This window comes from Pagrus major, chromosome 24 (genome assembly GCF_040436345.1).
Source record: "Pagrus major chromosome 24, Pma_NU_1.0".
In the NCBI taxonomy this organism is placed as follows: Eukaryota; Metazoa; Chordata; class Actinopteri; order Spariformes; family Sparidae; genus Pagrus; species Pagrus major.
Window position 1 is genome coordinate 4,631,857 of NC_133238.1, and position 23,774 is coordinate 4,655,630.

Genomic DNA, 23,774 nt, shown 5'->3' on the forward strand with positions numbered 1-23,774 from the left:
CTACTTCACCAGGAGCTGCTGTCATGTGGTGATTTGGGCTCCATCTCTCCATTGATCCAGTCCCACCTGGAGCACCTCCAAGGATATTTCAAAGACTATTTCCCTGACCTTGAAAACACACATTTAAACTGGGTTAGGAACCCCTTTGCACCCGGTGTCGGTTCTAGTCTGGATTTAAAGTCACAGGAGGAGCTGATTGAGATGACAAATTCAGGGGATATAAACTGAACTTTGAGGCTCTTCCCCTGTCAAACTGCTGGCTACATGTAAGAAATGACTATCCCACCTTGGCTGACAGGGCACTGAAATGCCTTCTCCCTTTTGCAACAACCTACTTGTGTGAGTCTGGCTTTTCCACTTTAAAAGTGCTTAAAACAAAACACAGAGCACGTCTACATGTGAACAATGACACGCGTATGGCACTGACAGACATTAAGTCCAGGCTTGACAAACTGTGTAGAAGCCACCAAGCCCATCCCTCCCACTAGTGTAATCTCTGTCTGTCACTCCCAGACACACACACACACACACACACACACGAGAGAGGTTTCTTTTGTTCTGTTCTTATCTGTCAACAGTTTGTTGAAAAGTTTATTATTTCAGTGGGAATATACAGTGCTGAAAAGATTTTTGTTAACAATTTTCTTATGCTAAACAAATGTAATAATTATTGAATAGTGAATAAAAGTAAGAAAATACATTCTAAAAGTTGATGTTTCTATACATATTTTGTAGCATTGTCTGTGGGTTTGGGGGTCCCTGGCCAGAAGCTAATGCTGTTTGGGGGGCCTTGGCATAGAAAAGTTTGGGAACCCCTGAGCTAGACAATAAGCTAGACCAATTTCCCGACTTCCCAAAACCGAGTCATGACTTCCGAACTGGTGGGCTAAGACTAATTTGATATTTTTTCCAAGGTTGCACACTAACACAGCTTGCATAACAAAAAGAAAATCATGGGAGGACAAGTGCAAACTAGAAATACAGGCTACACATCTAAAAATGTGACAAAACCAAGAAGTTAATTCTCTCTCTCTCTTTTGCCAAATCTGTGCAGCTGAAACATAAACTAGGACTACATTAAACATGCCAACTCCAAAGCCAAAGAATAAACACATACACAAACACATGATGTGTGTGTGTGAGAATCCTACCCTGATCTGGTGTTGTCTGGCATCCTCCATGGTGCTCAGAGCACAGCAGTGAGCCTCCTGTAGTCGATGCTCTCTCCTCTGATGTTCCCTCTGCATCTCTGCAAACACACACACACACACACACACATTACTATTTTACTTTCAGAATTTTCATGTGTCTTTTTATGTGTGATTTTTATTTGGCATTGTAGTCTTGTAAAAACATACAATAACAAAACACAGGGGGAGCACTTGTGTTTCAGCTCATCTTGAATTTTTGTTTCAGTGTATCACCTTTTTTAAAGTTCCCATGAAACATCTGCTGGAATGCTGTTTGCTCTCAGAGCAGAAGGAGGATGGCAGAAAATACTTACTCCATAAAATATGCTCCAGTTTCACCCAAAGATTTTGTAGAAAAAGCTGAATTTTTCAAAAGCTGAAAAGGCTGAAAAGCTGAAAAGTAATAGGCTGAATGGGCTAAAAAAGCTGAACATTTTGATAGATGAACAGTTTCTCTAGCTGAACATATGCTGAAGCAGTAGCAGAACCAAAGTTGAAAATGTCCCCATAAGAATGAATGGGAAAACACCTCCCAAACTGCTGGGAGTCTAGAGCAAAGTGTAATGGTTATTGCCAAAATATTTATATACTGAGTAACAGGAGTACCATGTGATGTCTTTTTTATTTCTGTAGAGTGAAAAATAAGGGAGCTAGAGCGAGAGACAAAACAGGTACCGTCTGCTCTCACCCATTATAAAACCAGAAGACGAGCTAAAAATCCTTAAAACTAAAACTGTGATGATTTCAAAACCGTAAAAGATTTTAAAAAGCTGAATACATGCCGAATAGTTCAAAGTAGGAAGAGAAAGATCTGAAACTGAAAAAGAAAGATCTGAAACTGAAAAAAAGATTTGAAACTGTAAAAAAACTAAGATCTGAATCTGAAAAGATGAAACATGCAACTGAAAGAAATAGGATCCCAAATATCAAAACATATGAAATTGAAAAATGAAAATAAATGATTTATTCAAAAGAATTACCAGAGTTGATTATAATTATTTTTAACCTGAAAAAACTTTTATTTTTATTTTGAATACGTTGATGTATTTTTCAAAATTCAAGATCAAAACTTGAAATTTCAGTTTCAAATTTTACTTTTTCAAGTACAAAACATTTGACCCTGATTTAGCTCCATAGACCTCTGGCCACCAATTTAGACTCAATTCATTCTTGAGTCACAGTGGAGATGGTAAATGGACTTGCATTTCTAAAACACTTTTCCAGTCTCCTGACCACTCAAAACGCTTTACAAAACTTGTCACATTCACCCACCCATTCACCCACCCATTCACACAGTGATGACAGAGGATGACATTCAAGGTGCCGTCTTGCTCATCAGGAGCAATTTGGGGTTATCTAGTAGATACTACCATATCTTGCTCAAGGATACTTCGACATGCAACCGGGGGAGTTGGGGATTCAAACCAGCAACCTTCCGATTACTGGATGACCAGCTCTATCTCCTGAGCTGCAGCTGCCCCAATGTTTTACCAAATTTGAAGTAATTCATAAGAACTTTTTTAAAACATTTAAAAAAAATTTTTTGACCTATTTTGTCAAAATAATCAACAGATGAATCAACAATGAAAATAATTTGCCCTTAACACCACAGCTGCAGGAGAGTGATCAGTGAACAGTCACTATATGTTATGTTAACGTATAATAAATAATAAATAGAATATGATCAGACATTTTTTTGAAACTTTGGGGTCAGACTGACTGCAGCTGTGGACACTCAGTGTCAGTGTCAGCCTGTAGCTACTGTTGAAGGACAGGAGCATAGGCCAGCTTACCTTTGAGCTGTTGGCTCAGTAGCTCCCTCTCCTGGTTGAACTGAGACTGCAGCTGCTGCAGAGCTGACTGGGACTGAGACAGCTGCAGCTCCAGGGACTGCTTCAATAGAGAGATCTGTCCAGAGAGAGGAAGTAAGTCCAAAGAGAGGCACATATAATTACTGGTGTTCCTACTGAAGGATGCAGCAGTCAGAAGAAGCACCAGGACAGATCTTAACAACAGTAATCACATACAGTGACAATACAGTGGCTTTGTTTCTGAGCAGCAACAACACATTCAGTGTCTTTCTTTAGAGAAAGTGGTTGTTGGAAACACGTATCTTCAGGAATGTGTAATGAGGTCAACATTAAGGCATCATTGCTCTGTCTCTGCATTTCCTCCTGCGTCTCATATTCTTTAATCCTCGTATGCAAACAGTTTGTTCTACAGTCGTTCTGACTTTAGTTGAGATGTTTTGACAAACACTCACTGGTGATATCGACACATTGGAAATAAGCCAACAGTAAGTGCTCGCCGCCTGCTGTCTCAATGAGCCAACAGCTTGTCAGACTGTCAGCACACAGAGCCAAATAGCATGAAGCCAAGCAGCCTAAGTCTCATCACAGCACACAAAACGGTTTTGTTTTGAGGAAATATGTGAACTATCAGAGGCCTAAGTGAACTCTCTCAGCCTGGTGGCTCTGGTCCTCTTCTTCTGACTCAGCCAGTTAAATCCCCAGCAGGATTCAGCACTGTAGGCGTACTACATTAGTGAGGGCAAGGTAAGATGGATTTAAAATGAGAGGATGAGGAGCAGGGCTGGGATGAAGTTTGCTCTGGATCTGGATTTAAACAGACAGACAGAGGACCTGTAGAGGATTTCCTCCCCTCCTCTGTCCACTATCTGTCTGTTACAGCCAATCATTTTACATTTACAGAAATTAGCTGGACAAGATTAAAGCTGGAGTAGAATGTGAAAAACGCATGAGACTGGGATGGAAACAACTGCGCTCCCCCCTCCCCTCCCTGTTTCAACTCCGTAGCTCCACACTTTCACTTTCCACTCTCGTGGACGCGCGCGACTGTAGCGCTTGGCACATTCACGTCGGAACTTTTCATCATACACTAGCCATGGCCGAATTACAGGTAAGAAAGTACTTTACCTTTCTCGACTGAACAAATTGAACGTATGAACAAACAAAAATTACTTTTGCATTGTTTAGAAGAGCGATAGAGGCCGACAACAATTATTTCTTCCTAACGTCTCAGCATGACATAGCCTACATGTCTGGCACTAATAACGCTACGATATTTGTCATACTGACGTGATACTTATACAGCATAATCTAATGACAACAGCAACACATATATCACGGGAAAGAGGTGTGATTGCTAAGAATAATAAAACAATGTCTAACGCTAAAGTAAACAATTACCCCCACATGCACATGACTATCAGAGACAACCACTTTATTCAGACACTTACTTTTCACCGCAACCTGAAAATAAATAATAACTGTCACATCCATATTTACATGGCACACGTCCTCTGTATGTCTTGTATATATAACGGTATTGACAATACATTTGACGTTGACTTTGGCTCTGATTTGCTTGTAGCTGTCATGAGCCTTTGGCTACGGTTAGCATAAAGCTAATCAACTCACAACATTACTCGTCAATTGTGACCACAAACTGCCTTCTTTATTAGATTCACGGTCATTTCAACTACACAGCCAATTACTACCACACATTTAGATTATCAGCTACGTAAAACTTGCATTGGAGGCTCACCTGTCCAGGAGAAGAACAACAAGCTCAGACTTCCACGTCAGCCCGATGTTATCTCTAAGCTCGGATATGCCTGTCCAATGTTTACACGCGATTTATTCCATCTATTGTCACTCTCCCTCTTAGACTCTCGTTTCTCTACATCGGTCTTCCTTTTTTTGGCTTGCTTAGCCATGTACGCTTTTGTTGGTAATGCCGGGATAGCAGCTTTTCCTGCCTGGACGTCCGCCGTTGCATCTTCACCACCGATGGAAGGTAAACGCGCATCGACTTTGGTCGAGCAACCAATAGGAACACCTAAAACAGCTTGCTCTGTAAAATGAACTGTGATTGGCTGAACACTGCCGTCACGGCACTGATTTTTTAAAGCCTGAATACAGAGCCAAGAGGAGACACAGAAGTCCAGTGTTCTGTCATAACACTATGAATTACAATATGCTGAAAGGTTATTATTGATTTTTGACCAAATGACGCCAGAAATAACTTTAAGGTGGAAACACCTGTCGAGCACATGTCCAGCCCTTCATGTCATCATCACACTGGCACACACAAACAGCAGCCTGGGGCCAGAAGCTTCTTATTAAACTATCTTCATGATGGCACATCCACACTCACTCTTTTATTTCCACAAAATGATTTCTCTGCCAGTTAAACAGCACATGAGGTCACCCTGCTGTGTCCAGCAAGTATATGAGGCTGCTGCTTGTTTTAACCCACTGACAGACACCAGAGTCCCATTTTTATGTCGGGCAAGTTAGATTTTTGGCTTGTTCATCTCCAAAGTTGAAAAAGTTAGATTAAAGTGGGTGTGCACACACTTCTGCTAACCTTAGCCCCTCCCAACTCTCCGTTGTCATGGTTACACACTGACGCTTACTAGGGGGCATTGCCCAACAGTCAGTTGTCAGTGAGAGGGAAACCACTCAGATTATGGTGAATTATGATTGTCCAGTCCACTACAGTGCTCTCTACAGCACACACACACACACACACACACACACACACACACACACACACACACACACACACTCATAAGAACACAATCAGCTGTGACGTCATGGAGCTCAAATAAAAAAAATAAAAAAGCAGCATTCAACAGAGCCCTTTGATGAGACAAGAAGACACACACACACACACACACAGATGTCACACACACACACACACACACAGATGTCACACACACACAGACATACATATAGAGTGTAAGCTCCTTAGAGGTTTGCTGTGACATTGTTTGATGTTTATTTTCAGACACTTTAAAGTGCAGCATTTGTACTGACTCACATTTACACAGTCACCAACACTGACATTCAGATAACGCTCACTGAACAAGCCTTTATGACATTATTCAATTATTAGAGCAAGATAAAGGGCCCGGCTCTGCCTTACTCTCTACTCAGTTCATCGATTGTTTGATCGATACTGATATATTTTTTTTATTACATAAGGTCAAAGGAGTACATCCCAGCACATCTAGAGAAACTCGAGAAGAAAAAAAGGCTGGACGCACCGGCTGTGTGAGCAGCATGCATGTGTGGCGTTATCTCTCGCTTTTCATTTTGGCGTCCATGTTAACAGGTTAGAGGAGACACACTGGCTGTGTGAGTTGTGCTTCTCACACCTGCGTCAAGTGAGGCTGCTGCGTCACTTCATGTAGAGTTATATAGAGCCTATTATTACTGCGACAAACGTGTAGTTCTCGGCAAAAATAGAGCTGAAAACAAACTGTAGACAGTCATATGGACATCATAGCAGCATTTCACTACAGTTTTAATGACTGTGTGTAGAATATGTCACAGACATGAAGAGAACACACACAACAGGTGAGTTTTTTTTCTGTGCTCTCTCTTTTTCTTTCTTTCTCTCCCTCCCTCACTCCCTCCCACTTTCTCGCTTCTTAAAGGAAAATCATTGCAAATCATACAGACACACAACATGTACCTTTAGCATATGTAAAGCCTTCCTGTCACAAAGTCTTACACCAAGGGAATCAATCAATCAATCAAACTTTATTTGTAGAGCGCTTTTCATACATGGTAATGTAGCTCAAAGTGCTTTACAGAAATTAAAAACAGCAGCAGCAACAATTAAAAAAAAAAACAACAGCCCCCCCCACACACACCCACACACACATACACAGCCACACCCAGCTACTTAAAACCCAACAGGAAAAAATAAAAAGTGAGTAATAATAAAATACTAAATAGTGATAAATGAAACAGGCCACTAACAACAGGTATTGCGGAACCGAGGAAACGCTATCATTGATGTATTTCACTGAGGAGACACTAGAGGCAGTAAAATAAATAAAATAAAGATAAAATAATAAAACTCTAAAACTAACTAAGAATGATAAAATACTAAAAGAGGTTTAAAAGTCTATAACTGTTTATAAGCAAAGAAATAAAAAATAATCATAAATAAAGTAAAACAAGATAAAACAAGATTATTAAAATAAATAAATGAATAATACGTGAATAGATAAATCAAATAAAACCAGGTTTAAACAGGATAAAAAAACAATAAATACATAAATAAAATTCAGCTAAAAGCCAGCCTAAAAAGGAAGGTCTTAAGGTTGCTCTTAAAAGTATCAACAAGGGAAGTGACTAAAGGGGAGTGACAGCAGCCTGGGTAGGTAACTAGTTCACTATTAGGTGCTGCTATTAGGTTAGGTTAGCTTCCTAGCATGAAGAATCATGATGAGCCTATCATCAATGTGTGTAAATGTATCTTTGTTGATATGTTGCATTTATGTTAATGTGAATTTTCAGACAAATACAAATTGAAAAATAAAACCATCCAAAATATTATCAAACTAGAATGGCACTCCTGAATACCTCCACCAAGGTCCAACAGACCCATCTGTACTCACTCATAGATACCAGCCACCTAAATATGCCTGATTTTTTTCATCAACATCAATGTATCAATGACTGAAAAATTAATGAAAATGTCAAAAAACAACAATGTTAAAGAAGGGGAGAAATAATTCCTGGATCTAACCCTGTATCCAGATCTGCACCAAAAGTTAATGGGGTCTATTCTGGGCCGAGACCCATCCTCAATCCAACTTTGGCGAAAAATCTGTTCAGTAGTTTTTGTGCAATCCTGCTGACAAACCAACCAACAAACAATCTAAGAAAAGGACACGGTAAAAACATAACCCCCCTGCAGCTGTATCAATACTTTGGTGGTAACTTCAGTAACCCTGAGGTTGTGGACCCCCAGTTGAAGACCCAAAGAGTAAACAACTGATCAATCAATCAAGAAAATAATCTAGAGAGTTATCGCTCTCTGATATCCTGGTCACATTGGTGGGCAAAGAGCCAAAACAGATCCATCAAAACCAAGCACACATTAACTTCGGTTTCATTTGTCTCCAGTAAACTACAATCTGGATAATTTAGGATAAAACTGTTTCTCCTGTGTGACTTTGTGTAAAACAACAAACCAGAAGATTTCCTCCAAACCTGTCCTTTAACTTTTAATGTTTAACCGTGAGCATCTTTGGTCTTGGATTGTGGGGGTGAGGACGTCTAAAGAGTTGTCAAGCTGGCTTTGGTGTTTGTTGGCTCCAGCTTGTCAGAAAGTGTTTATCTGAGGCCACCGGTGTCAAAATCAGGACGAGCCTCTGTGACGTCTCAGTTGTGACTCAGCTGAGCTCTGAATTACCCAGAGGCAGTATGCTCAGCACAAACGGCTGTGTGAGTGTAAGTAGACAAACACCTGAGCTTTCAGCCAGCGTCCAATGGTTCTCTGTGCTGCTACAGAGTTTCAACTCTGACCTGAGCTGCTCCAACTACCCTGATAGTTTAAAGTTTACTCCAGCAATCAGAGATGTAGGAGAAGAGAAATTATTAATTCCAACTGCTGTTCATATTCTCTTCAGAGTTTGTGTATATATAAACTGCCTATGTATGTGTATGTACAGCATAAGTGTATGAGAGCTTTGGGAACAAACTCATTAAAAACAGAAGCTGACCAAAGAACACAGACACTGGACCAAAATAGCACAAGATGAGAAGTGAAATCCTTTTCAGGCCCATTTTGTTTTTGTGTGTGTGTGTGTGTGTGTGTGTGTGTGTGTGTGTGTGTGTGTGTGTGTGTGTGTGTGTGTGTGTGTGTGTGTGTGTGCATGATGTGAAATGTAAAGCAGGTGAACTGGTTGTTAATCACATTCACACACACAGTCAGAGGCAGCAGACTGTGAGAGTGTGTGTGAGATGGAGTCGTATCTCTCCTTGGAAACACTCTATTTTCGCTCCAGGCTTTCTCCAGGCCTTCATGTCGAGTGGAGCTGTCAATCAAAGTGATTCCCAAAGTGGGTGTGGGTGGGGTGGGGGGTGGGGTCAAGGTCGGGGTGCCCTTCTATCAAAGCCAGGGAACAGATAAAAGTTGCTTTCAAGTACAGTAATCCTGCCTTAAAATGGAATGTTTCAAATATGTTTCAGAGGCGTTTCCTCAGTAAGAGAAAGACATTCTGCAGTAAACATTAAATAATCCAATTTTACACTCAGGACAGCTTACTGTCAGTCAACATGATGAATTTGTGGGTCAAGAAGAAGAAGACTAAAGGCACATTTATGCTCTATGTTTTACACATAACGACACAGATGGAGCCTTAAGTCCATATTCTTTGTCCATATTTCTGCATGTTTTTTTAAAATCTTATGGACTAACGGAGAAGTACCTCTGGTAGTCATGGGAGGCAATGTAGCAGTGTAAGCAGATAGTTCAAGCAAGACACGACCAAAGAGGAAGAAGTTTTAAAAATAGCACAGCTTTTTGAGGAGAGGTTATGAGTTGGTGAGAAAGTTTGTATGATGTTACTTTACCCGGGCACAGAGACAATCAGTTACTACAGAACAGCTGGGAGGAGACTGGACGGGCCTTAAATGTGAGCTGGACACCAGAGAAGGAGAAGTGGAGGTCCATGCAAGACCCCTGAGCGGCACGGCGGCACTCTCTACTGGCTTTATTACTGAACATCCATACCAACGTGAGGGACGCATGGAAATATGTGGACAGTGACGATTATATTGTTTGAAACGGATGCATCTATTTTGGTATGTAAAGGGAGCATAAATGAGCCTTAGGATAAAGATTATGAAGATGATAATGACCAAGATGACGAAGACAATGTAGAAGACGATGGTGTCCCCTGTGTGGACGTTACTATGTCCCAGCTTTTCTCACACTCCCTGTGATAAACTGCTGGTGATGAACTTGAGTTTAAACAGAGATGTGAAGTGATCATTTGTCTTGTTGGTGTGATGAATGATGATACTGCTGCTGATCCCTTGTTCACTGAGAAAACATTCAGATGTACAAACTGACATCATTCCAGTAAATATGAAGTCTATCATTCCTGACTCGTGGCCTCCTGCTGACTGTTGATACATTGAGACATTTACATATTCATCATTTGAAAACTGACACACCCTGTGGCAGAGCAGCTCAGTGTTCATGTCGAGGCCCAAATAAATAAATGCATATGCAACAGCATATTTTCCTCTTGGAAAGTTAAGTTGTGGTTGTGAAGTGATGTGCACCTGTTTATCCAGGATAATAAAGATAACTGTATAATATGTAGCTGTTCCATGTGATTCATTATGAGGACCTGAGACTTGACTTTCATTTAGAACCACCCTGCTGCAGCCTTCACTGTGTGTGTGTGTGTGTGTGTGTGTGTGTGTGTGTGTGTGTGTGTGTGTGTGTGTGTGTGTGTGTGTGAGTCCATGTGTGTTACCTGTTCCAGCAGGTCCTCCACCTTCCTCTGCCAGCCCTCTCTCGCTGCCATCATCTCCAGTTCTTTCTGCTGGGAGAGCTGAGTCAGCGCCGCCTGTTTGTCTGCTTCATAGTCCTCGCTCAACTCCTCCTTCAACAGACGCACCTCCTCCCTGCAGACACACAGGTCATTTTGGTCATTCTGCGAATCTGTGAATATTGTGTGCCTCTTCTGATTGTGTTCTTATTCCTATCTGTGAGCAATTTGGAAACACAAGTGGACTTGTTCTGCTGATAACAGGTGTGATGGTGAAGCAGAGGGAGATGACAGAGATAAATGGAAAACAAACGGAAAGAGCAAAAGTGAGTGACAGAGCTGAAGACACATGAGGAGAGTCTGTTACCGCAGTGCATCTCTCCACTTCTGGTCCAGGTCATCAGCCATCTTGTCCATCTTCTGCTTCTCTTCTGTTCTGATGGACATCACTCTGGCTTCATGCTGCTGTCTCTGGGTCTCTATCTCCTCCTAAAAACGCACACAGGTGCACATATTACAGCCAGAACACAGATAGAAGCTAGGGTTAGGCTTAGGCCTGATGAAGTCAGACTACACTGGGTAATACAGCATGTATCTACAATCCCTGAGTGTTGCTCAGGTTATAACGTCACTTGGTGGTAGATCACTGCATCCTGAATAATAACAATGTGAAGCTCCTAAAAGTAAGAAAAGCTCCAGATGCAGCTCTTCAATGACAGAACGGTGGATGAGTCACATTGCCCACCTCCACATTTATTTATAATGCCATGGCTACAGGGCAGAAAGAAACTAACTTGAGCAGGTCAGCTGTTTGAGCTTCTGCTGATGACTTCATTAAAGCAGCATAAAGCTCTTCTCTTCAGCTCTGAAGTGATGAAATTCAGGTTTTGTCATAATGACAGTTTTGATTTTGCTGTGAACTGGTGCTTTAAGTATCAGAGGTAAAAGTGCCTGTGATCCATATACAGTATGATTAAATGTGACATTATGAGACTGTTAAGTGCAGGACTGGACTTACTTTCCACCACTCATTCATACTAAATATAGTGAAGATACTGTAAATAAATGTCATGTTGACATAGCATTATATTTCAACACAACATATCCTGTACAGTATGTTGTATCATTTATTGAGTTTATTTGAATCTATTCTATTTATTTTAACAACAAAATATAAATTTTATTATAACTATCAGTGCCGGATTAACCTATTTCAGAGTATATAGCTTTGTGAAAACAAATCTCTTAAATGTACTACAAGGAACGTTTAACTGGTTATGCATCTTAATACTGCAGCCTCTACATGAGCTACAGAAGTAAACAGTGGCTGTTTCTGTACTGTTCTTGTTCCTTATTTTATCATCGTCATATCATAGTTATTAATCTTACATAGCCTCAAATATATACATTACATCATAACTATGCATCCTTCAAACTGCTGTGTTTAGAAAAAAGTTATATTAGAATATGTTGCCTCTTTCTTTCACTTGCTTTCAAACAAAGCTCTTTAGACAGCAGGTGCTGGTGCTCATACCACTTTTGTCCACAGGGGCTTGCCGAACCAACAACACTTGAAAGTTCCATGCAGCAAGTAAGCTACTCTTGGGTTCATGCTGTATTCACAGTGACGCAGGGCTCAGCTGGCTCAATGCTTGTGTCTCTCCTGCAACGAGCTCACAGTGTATACAAGATACAGTCCTGTGTTAGGCTTCCCTTTTTAACAGTCTAAATCCGCTCTTTTTATAGAACATGAGCTCTGGTGGGAAAGAAAAGAGCAGCACTGAAATTTCATCTAATGATCATTCCTCCCTCTGTCCTCCGTCTCTCTTTTATTGGATGTTTTTATTCACTGATTCATGTGAGAACCTTCCACCAGCTGTCACTCTTTCACTCATTCATGTTTCAGCTTTGTGCCTGTTGGTGTTGACTCTGAGTTCAGTTCATCTGCTCCATTTGATTTATCTTTTGTTCTACCTTTTTATTATTTTGACTGTATTTTACTCCTTATTGATCATCTTGATAATAATAATATTATGAAAAACAACCAGTGTCTTTCCATTCCCCTCTTACAGATGCACACACACGCACACACACACACACACACACACACACACACACACACACACGCACAACAGCAGCAGCAGCAGCAGAAGGGCTCTTTTCACACACAGGACCACTCAATTCATAATAGCCTCATCATCATTATCTCACAGCTGGCCTTCAGTTAATTCTCATTTCCTGCTTTGAGAGCGCTCTGCCCCTCTCCGTCTCTCCTTCCTTCCTCTCTGTTGGCCTCACTGCCTCTTCAGAGGAACTGGTTACACTCTCTGAAAAACCTCCAGCAACCCAGCAGTTGATATTTGTTAAATTGGCTGTCCGACTGACAGGTCTGAGGAGGGAAACATCTGACTGGTTGCACATCCAACCATAATCAAGTGACTTGAGTGATCACCTGTAAGTCAGGTTACAGTTACCAAGTCTCTGAGGGCCCACACACACTAAACCAACAATACTTAGTATACATAGTACATAGAGATAGTATTGATCCTAAAATATTAATTTAATTAATTTACAGTGTGGTTGCTGACGATATGACACCTTTGATTCATCAGGTCCAGCAGGTAAAACTTCTTATTACAAACTGCTCTGATGAAACCTGATGAAAGTCTACAGACTGAAACATCTGAAATAAATTAAGTGAGTGTTGGTGACAGTGTTAAATCAGACTGGGAGGAAAGGAAACCTCTGTGACTCATCTGAAGAGTGTGACTGTATCCAGCTGTCTTATGTATAGTTACATTCCACAGTGAGCCTGTTCTTACTGTCCTCACATGTAGTGACTCAGCAGGTTACTCTCCTCTCAGACTCTCAGTATATTTAGGGCTGCTTCTTTACTCTTTATACTACAAAATGAAGGTGAACAGAAAAGTCAAGCAGATCATCAAAAAACAGCTGAACTTGATGGCTCATGACCACGGTCAGAGGCCCTGCATTTTACTCTCCACACTAGCAGGAACAAAAACATTATGTAGATTTGAGAACTCAAATTTGTGGACTCTAGATCCACACATGTTAGAAAACACTGTCGATTGGTTAATGAATCATGTTCACAGACAAGTGTTGTAAGTGGGTAAGCAGCATGCTTTTCTGCTGGGACACATCGTATCATCTCTGCACTACAGATAACAGCTGTGACTCAAGTCTCAAGCAAGCAAGACAAACTCCATGCTCAAATATGAGGGGTGGCACTTAAAAATCACAAGGAAACTCCAAGGCTCTCTCTTTTGAGCCAATTAAACGCTTGTATTGTCACGGCACGGTCATGTTGGACCTTCACAACAAACACTGATGAGTTTTGGCATCAAGTGTTCATCATGGAGTCAAACCATTAGAGGTGCCACTTTTCTCAAAATCCACGATTGAATCTGACTTTGGATTTTAAGGTCAGGATTCGGTTCGATTTTCAGTTTAAACATTTCGTTCAGCACTGATGACTCTGCCACTGTTAGACTATCACATCTAGAATTGTATTGATTAACAGATCGTTGGTTTTGCCAAAAGCAACAGCTTGTCTTTTTGCAGGTTAGGGTTAGACAAGTTCAAATAATATTCACCAAAAATTCCAGAGTTCAACAACAAATACCAGCCTTCAGTGATTCAACAATACACAACAAAAGATAGAAATTCAGTTTGTTACAAAGTTCAGTTTCTCAAATTTGTCCAGAGTGAACCCTCTTCACAAACAAATCAGTAAAGGATCTCTAAATAAAAAAGAAAAACCATAAATAAATGTCCGACGCTGTCAGAGTTTCCTCTGGTACCAGTCAGCTGATCTTGTTCATCACACAGGAGAAGAGTCTTGAAGTGATGCTGCAGGCTAATGCTAAGCTAGCTGCAGACTGACGCTTAGCTAGCTGCAGGCTAATGCTAAACTCACCTCAATCTATTTCTATTTTAGAATGAAAATCATGACACACCTGTCATTTTTTGGTGAAGGTCGTACAGACATATAAGTGGCTGGGCACTGTCTTTAATGGCAGCTCCATTTGTTGAAAACAAGCAGGAATCCTCCTCATGTTGTTTGATACTAAAAAATTACTGATGTCGTCAGTGCTGTTTTTTGGCTGTTGACCTTCATTGTGACTATTTGTTTTCAGTCAGTCATTTCAGAATCATTTCCTAATAATGTCTGAAATGTTTCCTGGAGAGAATGGTGGTTGTGCCTTAAAGTACAGATAGTGTTCAACTGCTACACTTAGAGTCTTTCTACTGAATGTGCAAAACTGTGAAAGTTGTCTGCAAGCAGCATACCATTAAGCCTATATAGAGGATAAAGTTTCCAATTATGAATAAATCATGATTAATAATGATTTCCTTGGGTTCAGAACATTCTAGTAGTCCCTCTAATTAGTAAGAAATTATGTTGTTGTTTCCAGAATTCCAATTTGATCCTCACCTGCAGGTCTGTGAGCAGGTTGCTGGTCTCTCGGACTCTGGATCTTGTTGCATCCAGTTCGATCTTGAGTTTCTCCTGAGTTTCCCTCAGACAGCTGATCTGTGTCTGAGCTGAGCTCAGGTTCTGCTCCCCCTCCCTCACCAGCTCCTGGAGGTGGGACACCTTGAGAGAGATCAGCAGAGTTAATCACATCATCATCATCATATCAGAGGAGGATCAGTGAGGATTCAGGACTCAGGAGCAGTGACGTGTCGCTTTGTACCTCCTGATTGGCCATGTTGAGCTTGGCCGAGAGCTCCTCTTTCAAGTTGTCGAGCTGCTGCTGAAGGCAGTCTCGCTGCTCCTCCAACGACAGTCGCTTAATCTCAAACTCCTGACTCATTTTCTGGAGGGGAGAAGGAGGGGGAAATAAGGAATGAAAGGAGATGCAAAGAAGAGTGAGAAGAAGTGGACGGGCAAGAAGAAAAGATCAGAAATGGAAGAAGATTGTCTGTGTTGGGAACAACCATGAAACCAGAGATTTATTCAAACAAAAAAACCACGAATGTTTATCCTTGAAAAAGAGAAGTGATCAGTGCGTTTAGTGTGGAGGCCGAGCAGCTCATTCTTCTCCTTGTCTACAGAATTCACTCTGAAATGCCCTAGAGTATAATCTCTTAAAGAGGAGGGAGTTAAGCAGCCACTGTAAATCCCATTTGTCCTGTAATATGGAGTCATCGTAGTTGTTAAGAGTGAACCGAGGCTACTGAATGAAGAAAGACACGTGAGGCGTCAGTTCAACTTAAAAGGCCATCTCATCAAACCAACCGTTTCCTATAATCCCTCTACCACAGCACCAAATCTGGTCTGGGCAGCCTAGCTTCTCTTTCCTTCCGCTGTTTCCTGCTGATATCAATAGTGCAGATATGTTTTCCGACATACAAGCATCATTGTGCTAGTATTGTGGTTGTTCAGTAGCAACACTGCACTGCTGGATAAAGAACAGTGCAGTGTCCTGACAGACTGGTGCTGCTCAAACTGAACTCATTCATTCTGTAATGATTTCACTGTTTAAACCAAACATCAGCTGAAGTAATGCACAATGATTCTTACTGACTCTGATTATCATGCAGCCTCAGATCAATGCCTGAAGGGTTGATGACGTCCAGTAGATCCTACTGTGAGGCCAGTGGATATGTATAATTATAGCAGCTGTTCCTTCAGGAAGGTTAAAAATTAATGAAAAGGACTGACTAAGAGAACACTGGATATACAATATTTTGGAATCAATATATCCAGATATGTCAGATTATTGGATCTGTTTATTGTATCTTTATACAGTTTGATTGTATTTACATTAAGTCTGCTACGTCACAGTGTTTGTAAATTAATATCAGCCAGCCCGTCCTCATCAGAAAAACAAATGGTCGACTGTAAAAGCAGCTTATTATGACCCATATTGACATTTCTTGTTAGGCAGTGACCTCCAGGTGCTGTAGTCATTATTACAGCAGCAAAGGAGAAAGTCAGGTGATGTAGTATAATCTATAATCTAATATTTTGACCTGGATACGGAAGGGATGCTCAGCCTTGCTTCCAGTTTTGCCCAGTGGCCACTCGTGGTATTGCAGTAAAATGTTTGTGGCTAAATAGAGCACCATTATAAAAGAGACTTGTGTAACTGTTGACAGGACACCTACAACTGCAAACAAGTTCGATTATGACTCTTTCTTTAATGAACTTTCGATCAATGGAGGTTTTATATTAGTACATTTGTAAATCATTGAACCAAGAAAAGCCGTTTAAAAAATCTGTGATGTCATCACAATGTAGAGTCTCTCTGCCAGTGAGAGAAACCCTACTGCCACATAACCAGGAAGTAAACCCTGAAGCTAGAAACCTTTATTGGCATGTGCACTTTTCAATTCTCATCTTTGCTGTCAGTGTGTAGCTCTATTATAGATCTTTGATAAAGAGCGACAGTCTGACAGGGAGGACGAGGTAAGTGATCAGTTCAAACAGGCACAAGATTTTCATCCAGGAGACTGCTGCTCATGTCCAGTGTGAAACCAGAAGTCAAAGGTGAGTTCTTTTCAGTCACATAGTTAACTTGTGTCACAAACATAAAAGAATGTCCTCAACTCAACTGAGCAGCTCTTTATCAGAACTGTCTCTGCTACACGGTTGTTCTGGGAACAGTGAAATGTGTCGTTTTGGAAGTCACTGGCAGTCGCCCTCAGTTGTTTAGTTATGAGAATGTGTTGATATTACGGTTACACAAGTAATCCAAATAGGAGAAGCTGCTGAATAGATTTTGATAATGAAGTAGTGTAGAGCTGCAGAGATGTATTTATTTTTTTATTTTTTTAATCATCAGTCAGCCTCTGTTCTCTTCTGGCCTTAAGTAGTCTGTACTGAATTATAAATGAATACATCACAAACAATTTGTGGAATAAGTCCCTTTATTGCCTCGTTTCAGAAACTCGTTAATATCTTGCTGACAGACACTAAAGTACAATGTAGGAAAGATGAAGAAGATAAAATGACCAGTTTTGTCTGGTCTTTACGTCTCTGTCCTCCTCTTCATCTCTCATTTCCTCCAAATACAAACAGACATTAATCTAAAGATGATGATGAGGCACAGCAGCTCCACTTACATAATGTTTCCTTTTTGATCATCTCTCTCTCTCTATCCCTTCTCTCCACCGCTCTGTCTTTAAGGGGATCTATAAACACACACCCACATGCTCTCTCTCACACACACACACAAACACACACGCTCACACATGCACACACAAACACACACACACACACACACAAACACTCACCGCTCTCACTTGGCTTGGAGGCAGGATTTAATGTCAATGAAAATCAACCAATTAGCAGTCAGCTTCAAACAGCATTGGAAGCGTGAGCCCGAGAGGAGAAGAAAGAGGAGACATATGGAGAGAGACAGAGAGAGAGAGAGAGAGAGACAGCTCCAAATGATTTAAAACTCAGAGTGTGTAATCACTTGAGAGGCAGGAGAGATGTCTTCATGTGAGGAGAAGCTGGAAGGTTAAAGGAATAATCCACACTCTTTCACAAAGAGTACTGTTGTTCCTGTATGGCTGCCTGTCTGCCTCTGAGCTCACTGTCAACAAGCTGCAGAGTGTGTGACACGCTTCATGTTCACTGAGTGCAGGTGGAGCCAAGTGAGCACAATAAATCAGGTGTAATGTGCTGTAAGGACGACAACAATCCATTATACTGCCGACCAATCAGATGTCCACTACCATCTAATCCTTCAGTGCCGTCATCGTGTAGACCTGGTGACTGCCCAAACATGATTCATTGTTGTCGACTTATCACAAAGAGTAGTGATGTCATTGTGCATCATCAGCCCTGCGTGGAGCTGACAGCAGGTCACACACACATTTACAGCTCCGTCTGTGTTTATTTATGGCTCACAAAGAGATCATACAAATTTTCACGACACATCTGATTTGATCTCACATGGTCTCACTCTCCTGGTGGCTTTAGCTTTTCTCTGTTGTCATGTTGGCTCCCCGTATGTTGGTATTTATCTATATCTGCTATAAATAGATGGTCAAGTGTGGAAGCCTTGTGTAAATCTATTAAAGGGGACATATTATGCAAAACTCACTTTTTCCTTGCTTTAGTATGTATATTTGCGTATCCGGAGTGCCTCCCCACCCCTTAAGCATGATTTTTCGACAACTAAGTCAATATTTCGTAAACTACCGGAGTCAGGGATTGGGTCTCTAAACGAGCCGTTTAGATTTCGACCGGATTGTGACATCACAATCCGGTGTTTTGCATACTCCAGTCCTGGCGCTGGCTATCTCCTCCCACACTTGGCCAGCTACCTGGACGAGGATCCGCCATTTTCTCGTTCTCGCTTAACTTGTAGTGACAGCCTGACCGCTACCATGTACAACCCGAAAGCCGAGCACTGCTGCTCTGTCGTCGGATGCACGGATCCTCCTGTTTCGCTACATGGCCTCCCTACCAAAGAGGATATCAGAGCGAAGTGGCTACATTTTATTTATCAGGGAAACGTCCCAGCTTCAGTGAGCAAAAGCGTTATGGTCTGTGCCAGTCACTTCACGCCGGACTGCTTCAGCAACCAGGTCAGGACTGGACGCTGGACTGGCAACAAGATTGTCCCTTAAAAGATGGATCCATACCCACTGTCAATGATGGAGCTGTAAGTATTTAAAAAACAGTGTAGTTTGTGTTACTTTGGCCGTTTAGCACATGAGCTAACGCTAATGCTAACGCTAACGCTAACCGTCGATGTAAATATGAGGCTGAACTAACGTGAAGTTATCAACGTTGGGCTTACTGGCCGTAGTATTCACGATAATGTTAATGTTACCAAACGTTAATTTGTCATATCAGCACTCTTTTAAAACATGACAGTGAATTGAGAAAATGAATTAGGATATTGAGATTTTATCGCTTCTAACCGGCCACTGCTCGGCCGTGAACACGCAGAGGAGATTGTACGAAATCGTCTGAGTTGTTCGCGAACGGTGAGGTACTGTTCCTCCGTGAACACGCAGAGGAGACGGGGTGAAATGTCTCGGTTGTTAGCGGACGGTGAGCTACGTTAATTCATTAGCATGTTGTGCTAAAGGACAGTGACCTGCACGTTACCTGCAGTAAAGCAATCACTACTTTGTTTTGGAGCCGGAGACAGGGGTTAGCTGCTACATGTCTGCTGTGCTACTATCAGTTATATGCAGGCATGGACACAGAAAAGTTGCTTCGCAAATGTGTATAGCTCGTTGCCATGGTCACGCGATGCCGTCCTCACGTCTTCCGCCTGGCAGGAAGAGGTGGGCGGCGCACGCAGTAGCTCATTAGCATAAAAGGGAAAGGCACTCAAACCAGCCGCTTAAAAGAGGGCTGTGAAACTGGCGTGTAAACACCCCTGCTGTGCTCAATCCTTCGGTTTTTTCGACCAAAGCATGTTACTATCATTCCATTTAGACATCAAGGAACCATGTCAACAAGCAGAAATGAGCATAATATGTCACCTTTAAAACTAACCGTTGGCGAGTTAAAATGAAGACAGATTCTGCAGCTGAGTTTTCCAAATGAACCGCCATGTTGGTGTGGTCTGACTTCCCAGAGTAGACCACCCATGAGTGGCATTGGTCCAAACACGTGCAGCCAGGGAGTGTTCACGAGGCTGTAGCCTGTGGTGGTCAAGCACACATACCTTGACAAAACAACCCTGATGATGTCACAGTGATGTCAGAGGTATCTTTTTAACTAAATGGCTAAGTGACACACTGAGCTGAGGACTGAGAAGTAGGAGGGTATCTTTATCTATCTGTCGGAATATCTCGACCTGTGCTGCACTGATTTGGACCATTATTTATTTGAAAGCTCTTAGTAGTGTCTCTGTGGTATTCATGTGGTTCCCACAGCAGTGTACAGAGGCATGAGGAACAGTGACGTCCTCCTCACTGTTTATTCGTTCATTTGTTGTCGCTGACTTCATGCCGTTGTGGTAAATGAATCAGGGTAAATTAATTGGACCTGTGTAATGTGATGTGATGTTGCTGCTCCTTTGGCAACAAGGACAGTTTTATTCCTTTCATGCAGCTCCTTTGAACTCTGAGACAGAGGAGAGAAAAAAGGATTTGCAGATGAGAGAATAAAGGCGCAGAGGGAAACACAGCACAGAGTGATGTTGTTTCCACGTCTTAATGTTGACCTAATTAAACGTGTGCAGCCGGTTGAGGGAGCTGCTAATTTCTTAGAGATACATATTTTTTAAACGACTGAGGCCGCTCGCTTGAGAAAGGGAACTTAATTATGATGTTGCTGCACTGAAAAGATACAAAACCCTGAGAGCGGCTTCTGTCGGTGCATCACTCACTTACAATAATCACCTTTCATGTTTTACCACCAGGGGGTCCATATAGAAGGTTCAGAATAATAGAATAAAGAGTCAAAAAAACAATTAATGTTGAAGACAAACAGTTTCCTCAGTCCATGTTAAATTTCATCCGCATGTATCTTAAAATAGTGCGACCACAGGAGAACGGCAGAAGCTGACCCTGTGATTCTGCTGACTCTGACAGCGTGTTTGATCCACTTAGACAGCATGATGTAAATGTAGGATTCAAACATATGGTAACACAGACAAACAGTTGAATCTTTAACAATAAATGACTTATGTCACTTTGACTGCATTCATTCCAGCCACTCCGTAAGTCTGATACAACAGTATCAATAAGCACAGGAAAATGAAAACAGGTAAAAACATTTTTCAGCTTCTTCCTGCCACCAGCAATCCAATGTTGTTCAAGCATCATTCACTGTAAGAATATATTATATTAACTTCATACATGTCCATGTTCAATCAGATGAATTGCTTTGATGTGTGCACATATCCTCTGACAGACCACCTATGTTTATGTGAGTTATTTATTTTGAAAGGGAGGAAGTGCTTCTTTGTGATCATAGAATCAGTATTACTTAAAGTTGCTTTATTAAAGTGTAAAACCTGATACAGAACATTTCCATTCTTCTTCAGAATCAATGTGTCAGAGAGACACAGAGAGGAATCTCAACTCACCATCATGAGGAGTTTCTTCTCCTCCTCCTTCTCCTGCTGTGCGTCCTCCGTCATGGCCTGGTGTTTCTCCTCCATCTCCTCCAGCGCTCTGACCTGTGCCTCCTTGAAGCGAAGCATCTCCTCCTCATAGTGACCTCTGAGCCTGGAGAGCTCCTTCTCATAACCCTGGTGCTCCTCACGCAGTGACTGAGGAGGAGAGAAAACAATGACTTCAGATGGTCCGTGAGCTGCTTTCCCCTCACACTGGACTGAAGGGTTCACAGTACCTGTTCTAGTTTGAGCACTTGTTGTTTGTGCTGCTCATTGGCCACCTGGCTCAAGTTGAGCAGAGCCTCCCTCTCCTCCTCCAGCCTGTTGATCTTCTCCTTCAGCCGGTTCTGCTCTTGGTCCAGGTTCCTGATGGTTGCCTCATGTGACATCTGGGTGGCCTGCAAGGAGCCAATCTGACCTGGGAACAGTCATATCCAAATCACTGGTTTAGTCAAAGAGGCACCACAGTGAGCAATCAGAACAGTTCTGAATACATATCACCAGCAGCCTGTAAAAGTGATTGGAGCATTGCCATCATTGATGCATTACTGCTATGTTTCATCAACATATACTGCAGCTGTTCATCCATCATTCAGAGGTTCCCCTGAAAAAGACACCCTGCTCAGAAAACTGGCAGAGGACTGGTGAATGGGAGGGGAGAGAAGAAGAAGTGTGGTGTGTTTCTGACTGAAATTAAGTGGGAAGAAAAGAGCAGATGTGCCAAGAAGAGAAAGTGATCAAAGGAGAGTTTACATGACAAGTGTTCCTCTTTTGAATGGATTAGAAAATGTTTAATCCAGAGTTTTCAAGTGGAATCAAAACTCATTCCAAACAAACACCTTTACTTGAGGCGTTTTTGATTGGGCTCTTATTCTGATGAGTCTCCATTTAGATGCCTTAAAGCAGAAGGCGTGTTAAGATCTTGTATGGATGTGAAGGGAAACAGGTTCAGGGCTGGAGGAACCAGTCAGCAGTCGACATTACAGTACATGAACACCCAACAGTAGTGGAGGTGAGCAGGAGTGAACATAAATACACTTTTAATCCCAAAAGTTTAATCTCAAATCTCTGAGCTCTCCTCTTGACTGTAAGCAGCTCCGGATCAGAGCAGAATCTGATGTGACTCCAGGTGTTTACTCCTCCAGAAGGTCTGGATCAGCACCCAACTCTACAGCCAGCTCAGAGCAGTCCACCCTCCCAACACAATACTCTGCAAACTGACGGCGCTCCAATTGACAGGGCACCGATCGTTATCGGCTGATATAGGTTATACAGTTTGGAGGTAAAGGTACTTTGAGCTCAGCGTTTCTAGACACTTTACATCATAGGGCTGGGCAATATAAAGATATTATATCATTATCGTGATATGAGACTATATATTGTCTTAGATTTTGGACATCGTTAAATCGTGATGTAGCATAGATTGGTGTTTTTTCCTGGTTTTAAAGGCTACATCGCAGTAAAGTGATGTCATTTTCTGAACTTACCAGACTGTTCTACTTGTTCTAGTACTTGTCTTTACCCAGTCATTATATCCACATTATTGATGATTGGTATTTATGAAAAATGTCAGTGTGTTAATATTTTGTGAAAAAAACAATTGTCACCAATGTGGTCACAAGAGAGAGGATATTTCGGTCTCCCAGTTGTAGCATTAATGAAGTGCTTTGAGGAGATTTAAAAATATCAAGATATAGCCTAAAAATATTGCAATATAGTTTTCAGGCCATATCGCCCAGCCCTATTACATCAGTACATATATTTTTTAAAATCTTAAATCAGGTACGAGCAGTAAGCAGGTGGTAGAGTAGTGGCTTCAGTACAAAGACTGAAACAACTGAGACTGAGGCACGGAACTTTCCAAGATTTTGTGTCCTATTTACTTCTTCTAAATTCTGTTAGTTATTATTTCCTCAACATGTAGTGGTGATTTTACTATGAAACTAATAACTAACAACCACAGATAACAAAAAAGACAAGAAACCTCCTCTTGATCAGTGATTGGAGATCGGTATCACCCGACACTGCTTCCTGTGATTGGTAATTGGCTCCAAAAGTCCTGATTGGGGCAAGTTTACTGCAAACGTCTTTTGTTTTGTTTTAATGGAGAGCTCTTGTGGCAGAAGTTACATATCTCACGTAACGAGATTATGTTTCCTGAATCTCTAAATGAGGTGGTGACTAAAATGT

The 23,774-nt window shown here is 41.5% G+C and overlaps 1 protein-coding gene across 1 annotated transcript in view; it reads right to left on the minus strand.

Annotated features, from left to right (window-relative positions):
* LOC140992176 (protein FAM184A-like) overlaps positions 1 to 23,774 on the minus strand; it is a 94,568-nt gene that overhangs the window by 34,281 nt on the left and 36,513 nt on the right. The window contains 8 exon segments of the mRNA XM_073462453.1: positions 1,152 to 1,249; positions 2,984 to 3,098; positions 10,507 to 10,657; positions 10,889 to 11,010; positions 14,978 to 15,139; positions 15,240 to 15,362; positions 21,555 to 21,740; positions 21,821 to 22,002. Of these exon segments, the coding sequence (XP_073318554.1) occupies positions 1,152 to 1,249; positions 2,984 to 3,098; positions 10,507 to 10,657; positions 10,889 to 11,010; positions 14,978 to 15,139; positions 15,240 to 15,362; positions 21,555 to 21,740; positions 21,821 to 22,002 (1,139 nt within the window).